Raw genomic sequence first — 18,300 nt, forward strand, 5'->3', positions numbered from 1 at the left:
TGATTGAACCTAATTAATTTGTCCAAGCCTCTCATGGTGCCAGAGACTTGCTTGTACTGGCTGAAAACAGAGAACTGTGATTCTGAGAAAAAGAAAATGTCCTCCATTGTTCGGGCCGGATGCAATTATGGCTAACAACAGTTAAATCAATCGTTGAGCTCTGGGACTGTGTGTGTGAAGTATGGGAGTGTCTTGAGAACAGTCATGCATCGTCAATTTGACTTGACAAAAATGCTACATTTATTCAACTTTATAGGAAACAATATCAAAAAACAAAATGGGAGGACACATTCATAACGGACTCAAATCTAACATTCACATTAAACAATAAAACCCCCCACAAAAATACAATCATAGAAATGGTCCATGTAATTTTAGCTGTCAGAGGAGACGCAGTGGAGTGTATGAACAAACAGAAAGGACGACTTAACAAGTACTCTGATTACAGTTATTACAGGAGTCTCTTCAGGTGCCATAGTGTCCACTACAGTGGGTACAAGAATATAACTTTGGGGTGAGTGTTCTCCAGTTCTGTCCATTAGAAAATTTGTACATAACATTACCTCTATGAGCAAACTATTGTTTAGGGTCTGTCAGCGAACCATAAACAACCATACACCATACGGCTAAAGTGGACTCTCTCTTGTCGATAATGCAAGGAGGACGTCTGCATTGAATCCTGCCACGGTTAGATGCAGTAAAGAAGTATTTATAAAGCTATTGGCTAAGACACATGCATAGATAGGAGAGGCTACAGTACCAGAGATCATGCTTCTGACATGGATGAATGCCTCCCAGGCATTATCTTATCAGCCACCACCTGACTGTACCATTCACACGATTGGCAACATCACACCAACAGTACTCAGTCTGTTCACTTGACGTGCATCATGAGAAGGTGCGTGTGTTGGGCGAATCAACGAGACAAGATTTCTCAATCGACAATGAGAGAAAGTAAGGCTCTGGTCCAACATCCACACAAGCACACTGCTTTGAAGCTATTATGGTTGGTGCATGCACTTTAAGTAGTATGCTAGTGTTGATGTTGGAAAGCAGCCAAAGAATGTGTGATAGTTGGTTCGTTTGGAAAACATCTCATCATAGACATGAGCTGATTGGCTGGCCTAAACCAGCTGACATGCAACACAGGAGTGAGATACTACGTGACAAAGACGGGTGAGAATGGAGGAGTACTGATACAGAGAGAAGAGACATCACCCTCTATAGTCTGACTTGGGGTCAGTGTTTTCTTACCCTTTGGTCTGGTCTGAGGAACACGCATGTCTGAGGGGTGGGCGGCAAGACAGAGGTTTTTAAAGAGATCAACAGGTAGAAAACATACAATAACCCCTTTAACCTGACCCTTTGTGAAGATGTGTAAAATCTCTTCAGAATGCCATGAAACAATGCTAGAGAGAGAGATTCCCCATTCCAAAACTGATTTGGAAAACAGAGCCTGCCTCCTTCCAGTATTTCTCTCACTATTATGCAATACCATATTGGCTGTTTCAAGGAGTCACTTTCTCTTTCTTTTCTTTTTTTTGCAAATAGGGCTTTTTGTATAGAGAGTCATGAGTCGGGAGACTATCGGAGTGGCATGGATGTACTTCAAAGAGGGATGGAACAAGTGTCACACACGAGGCCTAAGTTCTTCTCTTGTTGTAACCTAGTCCCTCTCTTTTCAGGACAGCATACTGTAGAACTGTAGAACGAGTATCATGAAACAACCTGGACTGGAGGGCAAGGACAGAGAGCTGATGTTTTGGTGAAATGGCTGTGGTTTTCATCTTTCTATTCATGACGAGTCGTCCATTTTTGGGCCTTTTTTCCAGTCTGGGTATCCCCACAGTGGAGTAGATGGGGACATGACGTCTTTGCAGTGCCTCAGAAAGAGAGTTGAGTTGAGCTGTGGAAGGTGTGGTGAGGATGAGAGGAGGAGGGGACAGAACAGGGCGCACACAGTACATTCATCAGAAGCTTAGAGACAGTCCGTCTCCTATAGCAACAGATTAGAGAACTAATCAAACAAATCAAAGCTATTCTGACTGTTGGAGAGCTGCAGCAGTTCATTGGTTCATCTGGAAATCTATTGATTACAAATTAGGAAACCAGTAGAGGAAAAAAACTGAGCAGATAACAGAACACCAAACCGTGTAAAAAAATGTACAAAACCCAAACTTGGGTTGATATTTAGGAAAAGGCATAGATAGATACAGTATATATGATGTGGTTGGTGAGTGAAACTGGTCAGTCAGTAGTGTTAGGTGGTCAAGTAGTAGTGTTGTTCTCTCTCTTCTTCGGGCCAGGAATCTGCTCAGATGGTACCCTCTGGTGGCCAGTGTATGCATATTCAGTAGGGACTCCACTGGTTCACTTGAGGCTGGGTTAGGGTTGGATAGGGCTATGGCCAGATGAAGATGAAGGGAGAGGATTAAGGGAGGAGGGTGTGGAGGGAGGGTGTGAGTGAAGGGCTTCATGTGAGGAGTAGTTAGGGTTGATGGGTGCTGGTTTGTAACAGAGAAAGGATAGTATGATGAAGACTCCACTATTGGGGGCTCTAAAACGGAGCAGATGATTTAAAATACACCACATAGCCAAAGGTATGTGATCACCCTCTCGTCAAACATCTCATTCCAAAATCATGGGCATTAATATGGAGTTGGTCCCCCCTTTGCTGCTATAAAAGCCTCCACCCTTCTGGGAAGGATTTCCACTATATGATGGAACATTGCTGCTATAACAGCCTCCACCCTTCTGGGAAGGATTTCCACTATATGATGGAACATTACTGCAGGGACTTGCGTTCATTCAGCCACAAGAGCATTAGTGAGGTCGGGCACTGATGTTGGGCGATTAGGCTTGGCTCGCAGTCGGCGTTCCAATTCATCCCAAAAGGTGTTCGGTGGGGTTGAAGTCAGGGCTCTGTGCAGGCCAGTCAAGTTCTTCCACACCGATCTCGACAAACCATTTCTGTATGGACCTCGCTTTGTGCACGGGGGCATTGTCATGCTGAAACAGGAAAGGGCCTTTTTTTTGGCAAATTGTTGCCACAAAGTTGAAAGCACAGAATCCTCTAGAATATGCTGTAGTGTTAAGGTGCCCCTTCACTGGAACTAAAGGGCCTAACCTGAACCATGAAAAACAGCCCCAGGTCATTATGCATTCGGGCAGGTAGCGATCTCCTGTCATCGCCAGAATGCACAGTGTGATTCATCACTCCAGAGCATGCATGTCCACTGCTTCAATGGTGGCGAGCTTTACATTACTCCAGCCGACGCTTGGCATCTCGCATTGTGATCTTAGACTTGTATGCAGCTGCTCGGCCACGGAAACCTATTTCATTAAGCCCCCTGACGAAAAGTCCTTGTGCTGGTAATGCTTCCAGAGGCAGTTTGGAACTTGGTTGTGAGTGTTGCAACCGAGGACAGACGATTTTTACATGCTACACGCTTTAGCCCTTGGCAGTCCTGTGCTGTGAGCTTGTGTGGCCTACCACCTCGGGGCTGAGCCGTTGTTGCTCCTAGACGTTTCCACTTCACAATAACAACACTTACAGTTGACCAGGGCAGCTCTAGCATGGCAGAAATATGATGAACTGACTTGGTGGCATCCTATGATGGCGTCACGTTGAATGTCACTGAGCTCTTCAGTACAGGTAATTCTACTGCCAATGTTTGTCTATGGAGATTGCATGGCTTTGTGCTCGATTTTATATACCTGTCAGCAATGGGTGTGGCTGAAATAGCCGAATCCACTCATTTGAAGGGTTGACCACATACTTTTGGCCATGTAGTGTATGTGGAGGGAGAAATGATTAAAGATCAGGATCAGTCAATGGTAAAAAGTGTGGGTCCTAAGGTGTGGACTGTGAATTCCTAAAGGAGTCAGACCTCCAAAGTTAGGAATCAAATTGGTTTGGCAATTAGTGGGAAGAGCTATGGGCATAGTGGGTTGCTTCAGAGGTGCTGCTACAGTCCAGTATTGTGACATGACATCTCAGGGCCATTGTGGTGAGGGTCTAGCGGTGGACCAAGTTCATTCCCAGATTCAGCCCCAGCCTCAGTCAGTGAGTACAATACCAGTCACTTTATGTTGCTGGACTCTGAGTGGGAGATGTTGAGTGAGTTGGCGGAGGGGAAAAGGTCACGGTGGTCTGTGGGGCTGTGGTAGTCCGACATCAGGTCTGGTTCTAACAGGGAGGACAAGGTGAAGTTGGAGGAGCCTTTCTTCAGACACTGTGTGTAGAAGTTAAGAAGGAGGTCCAGCTTGTTCTCTATCGACTGCACCTGTACAGAGATTAACACACACTAATTATTTTGTGCACTAAAATCTATTTATGACATTATTAATGAGCAATGATTATGATAGTCTTTTTTACTGGGTATTTCATTATAAATTGCAAAGTTAAAATGCAGTTAGTAGTACTACTAACCCAATATCATTAGACAAATACAAGCATAAATTGAGAAATCATGCACTCACCCTTATATTATACTGAACAAAAAAATAAAGGCAACATGCTAACAATTTCAAAAATTTTGCTGAGTTACAGTTCATATAAGGAAATCAATCGGTCAATTAAATAAATAAATGAGGTCCTGATCTATGGATTTCACATGACTGGACAGGGGCGTAGCCATGGGTGGGCCTGGGACGGCACCTACTTGTGAGCCAGGCCAAGCCAATCAGAATGCATTTTTCCCCACAAAAGGGCTTTAATACAAACAGAAATACTCCTCAGCAACCCCCCTCCCCTGACGATCTTGTAAGTGAAAAAGCCGGATGTGGAGGTCCTGGGCTGCGTGGTCTGCGGTTGTGAGGACGGTTGGACGTCCTGCTAAATTCCCTAAAACAACGTTGGAGGTGGCTTATGGTCGAGAAATGAACATTCAATTCTCTAGCAACAGCTCTGGTGGACATTCCTGTAGTCAACATGCTAATTGCATGCTCTGAAAACTTGAGACATCTGTGGCATTGTGTTGTGTGACAAAACTGGACATTTTAGAGTGGCCTTTTATTGTCAGTCACTGGCTTTATCAATAAGTGCATCGAGGACGTCATCCCCACAGTGACATACCCCAACCAGAAGCCATGGATTACAGGCAACATTCACACTGAGCTAAAGGGTCTTTCAAGGTGCGGGACTCTAACCCGGAAGCTTACAAGAAATCCTGCTATGCCCTGCGACGAACCATCAAACAGGCAAAGTGTCAATACAGGGCTAAGATCGAATCATACTACACCGGCTCTGATGCTCGTCTTATGTGGCAGGACTTGCAAACTATTACAGACTACAAAGGGAAGCACAGCCGTGAGCTGCCCAGTGACACGAGCCTACCAGACGAGCTAAATCACTTCTATGCTCGCATCGAGGCAAGCAACACTGAGGCATGCATGAGAGCATCAGCTGTTCCGGACGACTATGTGATCATGCTCTCCGTAGCCAACGTGAGTAAGACCTTTAAACAGGTCAACATACAAGGCTGAGGGCCAGACGGATTACCAGGACGTGTGCTCCGGGCATGTGCTGACCAACTGGCAGGTGTCTTCACTGTCATTTTTAACATGTCCCTGATTGCGTCTGTAATACCAACATGTTTCAAGCAGACCACCATAGTCCCTCTGCCCCAAGAACACAAAGGTAACCTGCCTAAATGACTATAGACCCATAGCACTCATGTCCGTAGCCATGAAGTGCTTTGAAAGGTTGGTAATGGCTCACAACACCATTATCCCAGAAACCCTAGACCCACTCCAATTTGCATATCGCCCAAACAGATCCACAGATGATGCAATCTCTATTGCACTCCACACTGCCCTTTCCCACCTGGACAAAAATAACACTTATGTGAAAATGCTATTCATTGACTACAGCTCAGAGTTCAACACCATAGTACCATAGTACGCTCAAAGCTCATCACTAAGCTCAGGATCCTGGGACTAAACACCTCCCTCTGCAACTGGATATTGGACTTCCTGATGGGCCACCCCCAGGTGGTGGGGGTAGGTACAACACATCTGCCACGCTGATCCTCAACACTGGAGCTCCCCAGGGGTGCATGCTCAGTCCACACCTGTACTCCCTGTTCACCCACGACTGCATGGCCAGGCATGCAACACCAACATTAAGTTTGCAGACGACACAACAGTGGTAGGCCTGATCACCGACAAAGACGAGACAGCCTAAAGGGAGGAAGTCAGAGACCTGGCCGGGTGGTGCCAGAATAACAACCTATTCCTCAACGTAACCAGGACTAAGGAGATTTTTGTGGACTACAGGAAAAGGAGGACCGAGCATGCCCCCATTCTCATCGACAGGGCTGTAGTGGAGCAGGTTGAGAGCTTCAAGTTCCTTGGTGGCCACATCAACAACAAACTAGAATGGTCCAAACACACCAAGACAGTCGTGAAGAGGGCACGATAAAGCCTATTCCCCCCAGGAAACTAAAAAGATTTGGCACGGGTCCTGAGATCCTCAAAAGGTTCTACAGCTGCAACATGCATCACTGCCTGGTATGGCAATTGCTCGGCCTCTGACCGCAAGGCACTACAGAGGGTAGTGCGAACGGCCCAGTACATCACTGGGGCTAAGCTGCCTGCCATCCAGGACCTCTGCACCAGGCGGTGTCAGAGGAAGGCCCTAAAAATTGTCAAAGACCCCAGCCACCCCAGTCATAGACTGTTCTCTCTACTACCGCATGGCAAGCGGTACCGGAGTGCCAAGTCTAGGACAAAAAGGCTTCTCAACAGTTTTTACCCCCAAGCCATAAGACTCCTGAACAGGTAGTCAAATGGCTACCCGGACTATTTGCATTGTGCATTTGGAATGCTCATGAACAGGGATGTAAACAAATGTGTGGCAAAAGAATGAGTGAAATAACTTTTTGTGCATATGGAACATTTCTGGAATCTTTTATTTCAGCTCATGAAACATGGGACCAGCACTTTAAATGTTGCGTTTGTATTTTTGCTCAGTGTACATGGAATATTAGCCTAATCAGGGGAGCCACGCATTGATGATCAGGGTTTTTCCTGTCTCAAAGTGGTGGTCGTGGCCGTGCGTTAACATGATGATCAACCTACTGTACTGGAGCTCTGTACCTGTTTCTCCACCTTGATGACACGTCCCATCATACTGAGCTCGTCCATAAGGTCTACTTCTGGAGGGGTCTTCTCTCCCTTCTCACTCCTCACCTTCTTATTATCTGCCTGGTAGGACGATCCACGACCCACTATCTGATCCACTCTGGGGAGGACCAGGACAACACACACAACAATCATTATCAAAATGGTTCATTTAGTGGTGTTATGGTTACTACTGATGATAGAGTGTGTGTGGAACGAATCCACTGTGTCTCCAACTGTTGTAGGTTGTGTGTGTGTACCTGGATTGTAGACTCTTGATCCTCCCCAGCATGTCCAGGTGTCCAGCAGAGTACTGCTCTATGACGTCCTTCACATCGTATGGACGCAGAGTCTCCTTAAATTTCCGCTTGGCCACCAGGAACTTCAGAATCCTACACACACACAAGTAGAGATCTACTAGAATGTGTTGCCTGTGGGTGCCTCACACTGCAGAATAAAACCAGTGAATACTGCGAAAGTGTTAAACCATGAAACAAGTCATGCACGTCATCAATGCCACTACGTAGGTGTGATTAAGTGGGATTTGCAGCCAAAGTGACCTTATCAATATTATTCACAAATGGCCTCATTAAAGGAAACCACTGGAGGACTGCAGGGATTCCCCTTTGTTGTGGACTTTGACAACAGCATTGGTTCTGTATTACCAATGACATATGTAGAGCCATGTATAGAACACTGACTGTATACAGTCCCTTCGGAAAGTATTCAGACCCCTTCACTTTCTTCACATTTTGTTACGTTACAGCCTTATCCTAAAATTGATCAAATATATATTTTTCTTATCAATCTACACACAGTACCTCAATGATGAAGCAAAAACTATTTTTTAGAAATGTTTGCTAATTTATTTAAAAAAATACAAGACTGAAATATCACATTTACGTAAGTATTCAGACCTTTTGCAGCGGTTAACAGCATCGAGTCTTCTTGGGCATGACGCTAAAAGCTTGGAATATTTGTATTTGGGGAGTTTCTCCCATTCTTCTCTGCAGATTCTCTCAAGCTCAGTCAGGTTGGATGGGGAGCATTGCTGCACAGCTATTTTCAGGTCTCTCCAGAGATGTTCGATTGGGTCTGGGCTCTGGCTGGGCCACTCAAGGAAATTCAGAGACTTGTCCCGAAGCCACTCCTGTGTTGTCTTGGCTGTGTGCTTAGGGTCGTTGTCCTGTTGGAAGGTGAACCTTCACCCCAGTCTGAGGTCCTGAGCGCTCTGGAGCAGGTTTTCATCAAGGATCTCTCTGTACTTTGCTCCGTTCATCATTGCCTCGATCCTGAGTAGTCTCTCAGTCCCTGCCGCTGGAAAACATTCCCACAGCATGATGCGGCTACAACCATGCTTCACCGTAGGGATGGTGCCAGGTTTCCTCCAGACGTGGCACCTGGCATTCAGGCCAAAGAGTTCAATCTTGGTTTCATCAGACCAGAGAATCTTGTTTCTCATGGCCTGAGAGTCTTTAGGTGCCTTTTGGCAAACTCCAAGCGGGCTGTCATGTGCCTTTTACATCCGTCTGCCCACTCTACCATAAAAGGCCTGATTGATGGAGTGTTGCAGAGATGGTTGTCCTTATGGAAGGTTCTCCCATCTCCACAGAGGAACTCTGGAAGGCTGTAAGAGTGACCATCGCGTTCTTGGCCACCTCCCTGGCCACGGCCCTTCTCCCCTGATTGCTCAGTCTAGCCGGTCTTGGTGGATCCAGACTTCTTTCATTTAAGAATGATGGGGACCTTCAATGCTTCAGAAATGTTTTGGTTATTTTCCCCAGATCTGAGCCTCAACACAATCCTGTCTCTGAGCTCTACGGACAATTCCTTTGACCTAATGGCTTGGTTTTTGCTCTGATGTGCACTGTCAACTGTGGGACCTTATATCGACAGGTGTGTGCCTTTCCAAATCATGTTCGAATCAATTGAATTGACCACAGTGGGACTCCAATTAAGTTGTAGAAACATCTCAAGGATGATCAATGGAAACAGGATGCACCTGAGCTCAATTTTGAGTCTCATAGCAAAGGGTCTGAATACTTATGTAAATAAGATTTCTGTTTTTTATTTTTAATACATTTGCAAAAATGTCTAAAAACCTGTTTTCACTTTGTCATTATGGGGTATTATATGTAGATTGCTGAGGATTTTAAAACAAATGTAATCAATTTGAGAAATAAGGCTGTACCCTAATACAATTTGGAAAAAGTAAAGGGGTCTGAATACGTTCCCAAGGCACTGTGCATATCTTTAATAGACACCCTTATTCCGGTGCACTGTGTAAGGAGAGAGGGACACACTCAGTTTTCTGCACACCCTGGCCCTCTGCTTAGTCAGCATCTCTCTCACACACACATGAGGTGGACCCCTGTGTGTGTCTCGTCTACCTCCTCTCAGCGAGACGTGTGTGTGTGTGTGCGTGTGTGTGTGCGTGCGTGCGTGCGTGCGTGCGTGTGTGTTGAACATATACTGGGCAGAGTTCTGGCTGCTTGTCACACTATAGTAGAGTAGTCAGACACCCGAACACTGAGGTGCTGGCTCGGCAGAATGCAGGAAACACCAAATGTTAGCGTAGCCAAACATACGCACTTAACCTGTCAAACAAAGCCGTGATGGATTGCTCCGTGAGTCGGAGTGGGCACAGAGGGGAGGGAGGGCGAGGCAGGTGGGGAGGGGGGCTGTTTTATGAGGAAACACTATCTCTCACACACAGATGGGCTAAGACCTCTTTAATATCAGTGTGTTCTGTCAGGGGGAGGACACACACATTACATTTGTAGTGGTGGTGGTTTGGTGAAACAGACACACAATCACAGCAGGGATATGGAACACAAGGTAATGTGGAAACATGTTAACCATTGTTGGCAACTGAACAACTGGCATGTGCAATGGCAGTTTAGTGCTATGTGCTGCAACGCTGTGCTGCAACGCTGTGCTGCAACGCTATGCTGCAACGCTGTGCTGCAACGCTATGCTGCAACGCTGTGCTGCAACGCTGTGCTGCAACGCTATGCTGCAACGCTGTGCTGCAACGCTATGCTGCAACGCTGTGCTGCAACGCTGTGCTGCAACGCTGTGCTGCAACGCTGTGCTGCAACGCTATGCTGCAACGCTGTGCTGCAACGCTGTGCTGCAACGCTATGCTGCAACGCTGTGCTGCAACGCTATGCTGCAACGCTGTGCTGCAACGCTGTGCTGCAACGCTGTGCTGCAACGCTGTGCTGCAACGCTATGCTGCAACGCTATGCTGCAACGCTGTGCTGCAACGCTGTGCTGCAACGCTAGTGTGTTGATGGAAAACACACACTTTTCTTCTTTATCCCCCTTTCCCTCTTCTTTATTCTGCTTTGCAGGAGAGAGAGAGAAAGTAGAAAAAGAGGGGTGGTGGTCGACAGCTGGTACCACAGAAGCCGTCAGCGCACCCTTCCTCCTTCCTCTTCCTCACAGTGCGCTCTTGATGACTACGGAGTTTTTCAAAAATATTTTTGCAAGATGTATTTTTATTTTTTTTGCAGGTAGATGCATATTTTTTTCTGTTCGGGTGGGTCTCAAGTGTGGGTAAAATAAAGAGTAAAGAAAAGTAGAAAGGAATGAACAAGAAAAAGAAAGAAAAATATAGTTTTATTTCCATCCTCTACGGGGTTCTTCAAAGCGCTGAGTCTCTCTCTTCATCGAGTGGTATGATCGTATTAATACATTGGCTGCCTGAAGTATTCCCACTGCAGCTACCTGGTATAGGGGCATAGCTGGGTGCACTACATCATTAGCTACAGACTCAGGGGCTCTGGTAGGGAATCAGTACCAAAAGGTTATTGAGATCTGGACCAAACATATTCAAGTCAGCATTCGGTCATTTTTGGTTTGGTTTTATGTGAATGACTCATGGCAACAGTAGTGAAGTGGGTTGTGATGGAGGATAGGTGCAGTGAATTGTGTTGTTTTATAGGGTCAGCCATAGTAAGTACAGCGCCATTGGAGCAAATTGGGTTTAAGTGCCTTGCTCAGGGGCACATAGACAGATTTTTCACATTGTTGGCTCAAGAGTCTTCTTCGGGTGTTCAAATCAGCAACATTTCAGTAACTGGGCCAATGCTCAAACTGCTAGGCTACCTGCTGTCTTTAACACCAAAAGAGGAACTCCTGCTTGCATGAGCTCAATCAAAAGCTTATAACTTTAAAAGCAGAGGAATGGAACTATCACTTCTTTAAAACCCTTAACACGGAGGATCAAACAATAGGCAAATGGTTGACTTTACAAACTCTGGATAAAACAGTTTCAAAAATATAAAATGTTCACAACTGTGCAGAAATACAGAAGTTGACTACTAGTGGCTTTAGCACAACTCAATTAGTTTGAGTAGAGTACTACAACAAGTATGCAGATCCCTCTCCTCCTCCTCTCTCACCATCCATGCATATCCCAAACACCACACATTTACACAGGCAAGTAGGCAGGCTGATTAACTACATTAGCCTTCCTATAGTGAAGCTTCAGCAATACAGTCAATGCTAATATCTACCGGTTTCTTAAAAGACATCAATCTTAAGTGTGGAATCTTACATAAGATTCCAGTGTTTCTAGAGTGATGTAGTTTCGACAAAGAATATTCACGTTTCAGTATGGTAGCTAATAGGGCCTACACTCAAGTGAATCCAGACCCAATCCACAAACCCTTTCATATAAACACATGCACTCACATAACCCCTCATACTTATAGCATACTGTACACAGTGTACACATGGAAACACACACACAGTCTGATGCAACATGAAAGATGCTGTGTGTCTGTATGGCTGACCCTTGGGGTCTGCCAGTAGTGGTTCAATACAATCCACTCACACCCTCACACACTCACTCAACTACCCACAGACCAACATACCTGCCTCACTGACAGTTGTTTGCTGGCAATTGTAGAGTTTTTCTGCCTCCCTCAGTGGACTAAGTTTTGCATGTGCGTGTGTCCGTGTGTGTAGAGCGATAAAGGTATCCCTCCAGGATATTTACATGGTTAAGCACAGAGAAACCTCAAGGGGTCGTGTGTGTCGTCCCCCCTGAACACATGGAGCCGTTAATTAGTGCATAGGTTTGCCAGGTAGGCATTTTTCTCGTTCCTTCACACCATTCTTTCTCCATTCCTTATATCGTAGCTAGTTTTTCCTAACATTGGAAGTTCCCTTGTGGGCATAGAAAGGTGGTCTATGTACACAACTACACTACAGCATGCACAACCTTACCTTTAAAACAATGTTATATGAAGACTTTGGTCAACAAATTCGTATGATAATTTCCATCAAAGTAAGACGAGACAAAATAACTGTACAATAGAGACTAGTATAGTGATGTCATGTTTGTCTATTTTTGGGGGCCAGGAAGTGATCGCTAAAACACACAGTGTATCATTAACATGGAGCTCTGCAATAGACTCTGCATGATCACGGCTCTGTCAGCTGCCCTCCAGGCCCTGACTGACTGACTGAGACAAGGTCAGAGCCAAGCAGCTGGCCTGCGGCAGGAAGGATCAGTTACCACACTAAAGAGGTCATTTCCCTACCGTCAGCTGAAGCTGCATATGGCCAGAGTCCACTGGAAAAGCCAACCATTCATCTTACTCCATCCACCATAACATGAAGTACTGTAGGCCCAAATATAATACTCGGGCCTATTGCGACAATAGGACCAGAGGAGACAGGTGACCTGGTTCCATCATGATTTGGGTACAGGTAGGGGTGCTGTGAGAGGGGTTGTAGGACTCACCTAACAGCCCGTATCAAGGTCTTCACTGCTGGGATCACCTCCTCCATGGAAACATCACAATATGGTTTGTCTTCAACACTGTCCTCCCCTACTCCTTCCACTGGAGACAGGACAGCAACAATATAGTTAAGGGTGAGAGGGAGGGAGTGAGTGAGTACAATAACATACGTGAGAGAGACAGTATGTGAGTATGTACTGTTTAAGTGTATGTAAATGTAGAGAATGTGTGTTTGTGTGAGTGAGTGAGTCAAGTCCCAGTTCCCACCGTCTGCAGGAGGTCTGGGTTTGAGTCGTAGGGAGGTGCGGAACCGCGTGCGGTCGTTGAAGCTCCAGCTCTTCTGCACCTTTCCGGGGCTGGTGGCTTCTGGGACATTGTCCGTGCTGGGCGACTGGCGGACACTCGTCCCGGGAGGCAGCGGGGACGCCTTGTTCCGGCTCGCCTGGGACGAACGGGAGTTGTTCAGCCGCATCCTGTCCCGGAATCCCATTTTGCTGCTGCTGAAACAACGAAGGTAATTAACTTGTGTCCACATGTTTATCTGCCACTTAGGACAACCTTAGAGTTCTGCTGTGTGATTTTCCTCATTGACTATAGGTTCATAGTGTCCAGTGGACGATCCAGTTGTTTTAGACACTGAGTTTAGCCAATCTGCAGAGAAGCAGTCCCAGGTAGTTAGCAGGTACAGACAGCAGTACACTAGATAGTGTGTAGCTACTGACTCCCATTAAAAACAGTCACACACAACATACTCAATGACCAACAAAGCACAGAGAGAACAGAGACAGACATTCAGACGGAGATGTCACAGAGGCATGACTGACTGTCTGGCTGATTTACTGCCGGATTTATTGACTGACTGGCTGATTTACTGACTGGCTGACTGGGGGGAGTATAGGTATATATAGGGAATAGGGAGCAAATTGTGACGTACACTCGGTGACCACTTACATGTTACAAAGTCACAAAGCATTTCAAACGTCACGCACCAGAGAACGATTAGAGACATGTTGTTTACGCTGATATAACCCTTGTTTTGTGCACTGGCCTGCCATTTAAATGTAATATTTAAGTAGCTGGAAAAGCATTAGGGGAAAGGGCATTTCATACGCCGGAGCTGAAATGCTCAGGAAGACTTAGAAGGGGAGGGTGGACAGAGTAAGATGTTGAATTACTGTTAGCCCTTTGCATTCCATTGGAAAGGAAATTAAAAAGGGATGTGCTAGGGTTAAAAACACAGATGAACCCTCCAAAGACATGTACGGCATACTGAGCAAAGGATTTGAAGAGAAACATTTTAGCAGACGAAAGGGGGAAAACTATCAGGGGAGGGAAATGTTTCTGCATGCATCAAGCATATGGTTGCATTGCATGCAGGATCATTTGAAGCCTTTCTCCATAATTCACTACAGAGCAGAAGTGATCAAAGAATGCATGCATGAACAATGTGTGCAATTAACAAGTAACGGTCATGCAACACTATTAAGAAAACAGCATGTGTGACTTGCTAATTATTTGACCTTTTCATAAAAATAAAAAAATGTATTTGTCAGAACCTTCTGTAAAAATGATGTAAGTAATTTAAATCTGTAAGTGTGTGAGGAGGCCAATGCTGACATTAGATCCACATAAACCATGAAACAAATCCCTTTGTTTTCTAATAAAGAATGCATGGTTTATTGTGTCATCCAGTTCACTGAAAGAAAGTGGTTTACAACAGTTATCCTTTTAACAGAACACCCTGTCATTCTTCTCACACAGTAAAGGCCCAGGCAAAGATTAACACCAGAGCAGTGTTTCCTATTCTCAAACATCAATTCCAAAATGTGACTATCAAATGTGCAATTTACAACCATTTTTATTCTGATGACCATCCTCAATGACAAGTGTCTTCACACTATGCTAAATGAAGAGACTAAAACCAAATCCTTATTGAAAGTGGGATATTTCAAGGGGACCAACTCCTTATTCGAAGGAGAAAATGTACAGAGACACACCCACTGCACTGGGCCAGAAGGCTGTGGGACCCTCGGGCAGAGTGGGAAGGGGGTAGTGTGAATGAGTGAGTAAGGAAGGATGTGGGGCTTGTCACCATGCACAGGCTTGTCACCGTGGATACCTCTGCTGCTTACGGCCAGCGTGAATCCAGAAGAGACCGCTTTTTAGAAACGAGTTGACTGAGGAAACACACAAGGCAGAAGGAGGGTGAAGAGAATAGGAGGAGAGGAAGAGTGGAGGAGGAAGAGTAGAGGAGGAAGGGAAGAGGAAGAGGGGAGAAGAAGAAGAGGGGGTGGGGGCTAGAAGGGGAGAGGAGAGAGGAGGAAAGGAGAATTGGAAGATAGGAGAGAAAGAGGAGGAAAAGGGAGAGCAGAGGCAGGGTACGCAGGCAGTGAGATCATAAAGGTGAGGGGCTGAGGGAGGTGAGAGGGTGAAGTGGAGGGGTAGCCCAGTACTGCAACTCAACAGTTGCTTCCTTTCCTTGTCTCCTTTCACTTTGAAGGTTTGCAAATGTATTGACACACACCCATGGAGGAGGGAGGTGTTGAGTTGGGGGTGTACTGTAGGCAGCAGGAGAGTCTGCAGAGGAAGCAGTTCACCGGAGTATATCCATAATAAGACTGCAGCCCCCGTTCTAGAAGGTCGAAAATAATTAGCTCCACACCCAACCATTGTCTTCTTGATTTGGGAGACACACTGCCATCAATGTGTTATTAATGTCTTTCAGTACATGCAGTACTATTCAATCAACTGTATGGCAAATACAGCATACATCTGGTTCATACTGAGGGGCTACAAGACCAAACATATACCTTGGAAAACATGGCATGTTATTGTATGTATCTGACATGCTGGGTTGTGTCCTATTGTTTTTCCCATTACCATGGAGGACCACTTCCTAGCTGGATTTGTCAGAGAGAGAATGCAGAGACACATATGTTCAGAAGAACAAACCTGCTAGGGACTTCTGCCTTCCTGAGAACAGGGTTGATGGAGGGATGACATGGAAAAGAAGCGGATGACAGGAGAGAGAGAGAGCGGGACAAAAAGGAGAGAAAGAGGGGATGAATGGATGAGGGTGATGGAATTGACATGAAGATGAATCAGACGAGGAAAGTGAATGAGAGGCAGACAGAGATGGAGCAAGCGGTGCTGTTAATTACACAGGTTTAGAATCAGTATTTGTGACAGGTGGTTAGATACACAACAGTACATCCACACAGGAACCACAGACCAGGGAACAGCCAGCATTTCTTTCTAAATCAGCTCGCTGCTATAAGGAGTAAAACCTGCGGCATCCTCTGGTGAGAGATTGTTTGATACAAATTAGTGCATGTGTCACGGTGATCTTTTCTTGCGTATTTATATGTCGGTGTGCCTCTATATATCGGTCTGTCGTTTATCTCTGTGTGTGTGTGTGTGTGTGTGTGTGGTGGTGCGTACCTGTCCCCTGACAGGTAGGGGGAGCTGTAGGGCCGTAGCCCGGACAGCAGGGTGTTGTGGGAGTTGTGAAGGACATTCTTGGCGCTACGCCGTCGCTGAAGGTGACTGAACAGTAGTGTCAGTTCTCTGACCCCATGTGCACAAAAAAAAACAAAGAAAGCAAGAAACAAAACAAAAAACAAAAAAAAAACATAAAAAGGATGTCAAATTAAGGGTCAAAACATAAAAAAGGTGGGGATAATTCATATGTAATTTATCAAAATTAAGTATGACAAATATTGATGGCACCATCAACACACTTTTCTTGTCACTGGACACAGAGCTAAGAGGCAAAAAAAGGTATATGTAAGTCATAAAAGCCCCCCTCTTTTTAAACAAACTGAATGAGTCAAATTAATATGTAAATACTTAAATAAAATAAGAGAATACAATCTTAAGAAATAATAAAGATAAACAATGGTGGTAGTCACATTTGAGGCCTGAAGAAACCTGTAATAACTTAAAAAGGGAGAATGAAAATGAATGAAAGTGCACCCCACCGTTTTAGACCAGGAAGATAGAATGCCCACGGTCACCACTGGTAAAAGCAACTCAATTGCTGGGATATTGATCATTGTTGTATATTTGTGTACGTTCATGTGTGTATGTTCATGTGTGTGTCATGTTAATTATATGTAGGTGCAAGTTACATTTAGGTTCTCTTCCTAGATCCTATAATTCATCTGTACAGCCTCTCCTCACCTCCCTACAATGCTCTCTCAATGTTCAACCGGTTAGCAGTGTCAGCTGGCTTTCAAAACCACATTCATTTAGGATAGGTGAGACACACTTGCTACTCCAAGTCACACCTAAGTCAAATCTACCTGTACAAACATTTTGTCCTTTTAATTTAATGTAGTGGGGATGGTTAAATTCATGGGTCGACCAGCACCAACACACAACAACGGCATTATTGTAGAGGAGAAGAAGGGAGTACCTACCTGAAGGATGGAAGCATGCTGTCATAGAAGTACCAAGTGGCTGTCAGGTAGGAGTGCTGAGCATCAGTAGAGTACAGACGCCAAGCAGCCTGGAACACACACACACAGGAACACGCAGGAACACGTTAAGCCACTAAAGGAAAATGATCCAATCATACAGCAATTTGTTAGTGGGTTCAGTTTTATAACTTTATTTAACCTTAATTTAACAAGGCAAGTCAGTTAAGAACAAACTCTTATTTACAATGACAGCCTAGGAACAGTGGGTTAACTGCCTTGTTCAGGGGCCGAAAGACACATATTTACTTTGTCAGCTCGGGGATTCGATCTCGCAACCTTCCGGTTACTGGTCCAACGTCCAACCACTATGCTACCTGTCACCCCTTATGACCTAGTCTGTTGATTGAGTGGATGACACCTGAGCTATCTGTGGTCACCTGTATAAGGTTGGCAGCAGGAGTCCTCCTCTTCTCAAAGTGCTTCTGTCTGTGCTGCTCCTGCACCTTCAGAGCAAAGCCTGACCCCAGGATACCCTGAGAGAGGGTTCAGAAGGAGCGGATCAGAGGGAGAGCCAAAGGAATGAGCGCTGATTGGCTGGGAGGGGAACTGACAGTGATGTACACCAATGAGAGAGACTCACAGCAGGAAGGGCGAAGAAGGACACACCCAGGAGCGCAAAGCCGGCAGCTAGGAGTCGGCCCAACCAGGTGCGGGGTGTTTTGTCACCATAGCCGATGGTGGTGAGAGTAATCTGGAAGTAGAAACACACACACACACACACACACACACACACACACACACACACACACACACACACACACACACACACACACACACACACAGAGAGAATAAGTATTCCAGTGGTAAATACTATACAGAGCAAAACTAGTCAAACAGCATGGTACTAGAGAGACATTCTATTGGTCAGTCTCATCCTAGATCTGGAGAAAGGGTAATTCATACCCAAGTCAGTGGGTGTGTGTGTCAAATCAAATGTT

General features: G+C 45.4%; 1 protein-coding gene across 2 annotated transcripts in view; it reads right to left on the bottom strand.

Annotated features, from left to right (window-relative positions):
* Positions 1–222: 222 nt before the first annotated feature.
* The window catches only part of LOC118370982 (potassium voltage-gated channel subfamily KQT member 4-like), a 100,318-nt gene continuing 82,240 nt past the window's right edge, over positions 223–18,300 (bottom strand). The window contains exons 6-14 of one of the 2 annotated variants that reach the window (XM_052469919.1): positions 17,943–18,053; positions 17,740–17,835; positions 17,303–17,391; positions 16,323–16,448; positions 13,149–13,378; positions 12,884–12,983; positions 7,386–7,517; positions 7,102–7,246; positions 223–4,286 (exon numbers count right to left, since the gene is read on the bottom strand). In XM_052469919.1, coding sequence (XP_052325879.1) covers positions 4,083–4,286; positions 7,102–7,246; positions 7,386–7,517; positions 12,884–12,983; positions 13,149–13,378; positions 16,323–16,448; positions 17,303–17,391; positions 17,740–17,835; positions 17,943–18,053 — 1,233 coding nt within the window. In that variant the 3' untranslated portion in view covers positions 223–4,082. The remainder of the gene's footprint in view (positions 4,287–7,101; positions 7,247–7,385; positions 7,518–12,883; positions 12,984–13,148; positions 13,379–16,322; positions 16,449–17,302; positions 17,392–17,739; positions 17,836–17,942; positions 18,054–18,300) is intronic. The other variant, XM_052469920.1, reaches the window with a different exon arrangement.

Source organism: Oncorhynchus keta, chromosome 19, assembly GCF_023373465.1.
Source record: "Oncorhynchus keta strain PuntledgeMale-10-30-2019 chromosome 19, Oket_V2, whole genome shotgun sequence".
NCBI lineage: Eukaryota > Metazoa > Chordata > Actinopteri > Salmoniformes > Salmonidae > Oncorhynchus > Oncorhynchus keta.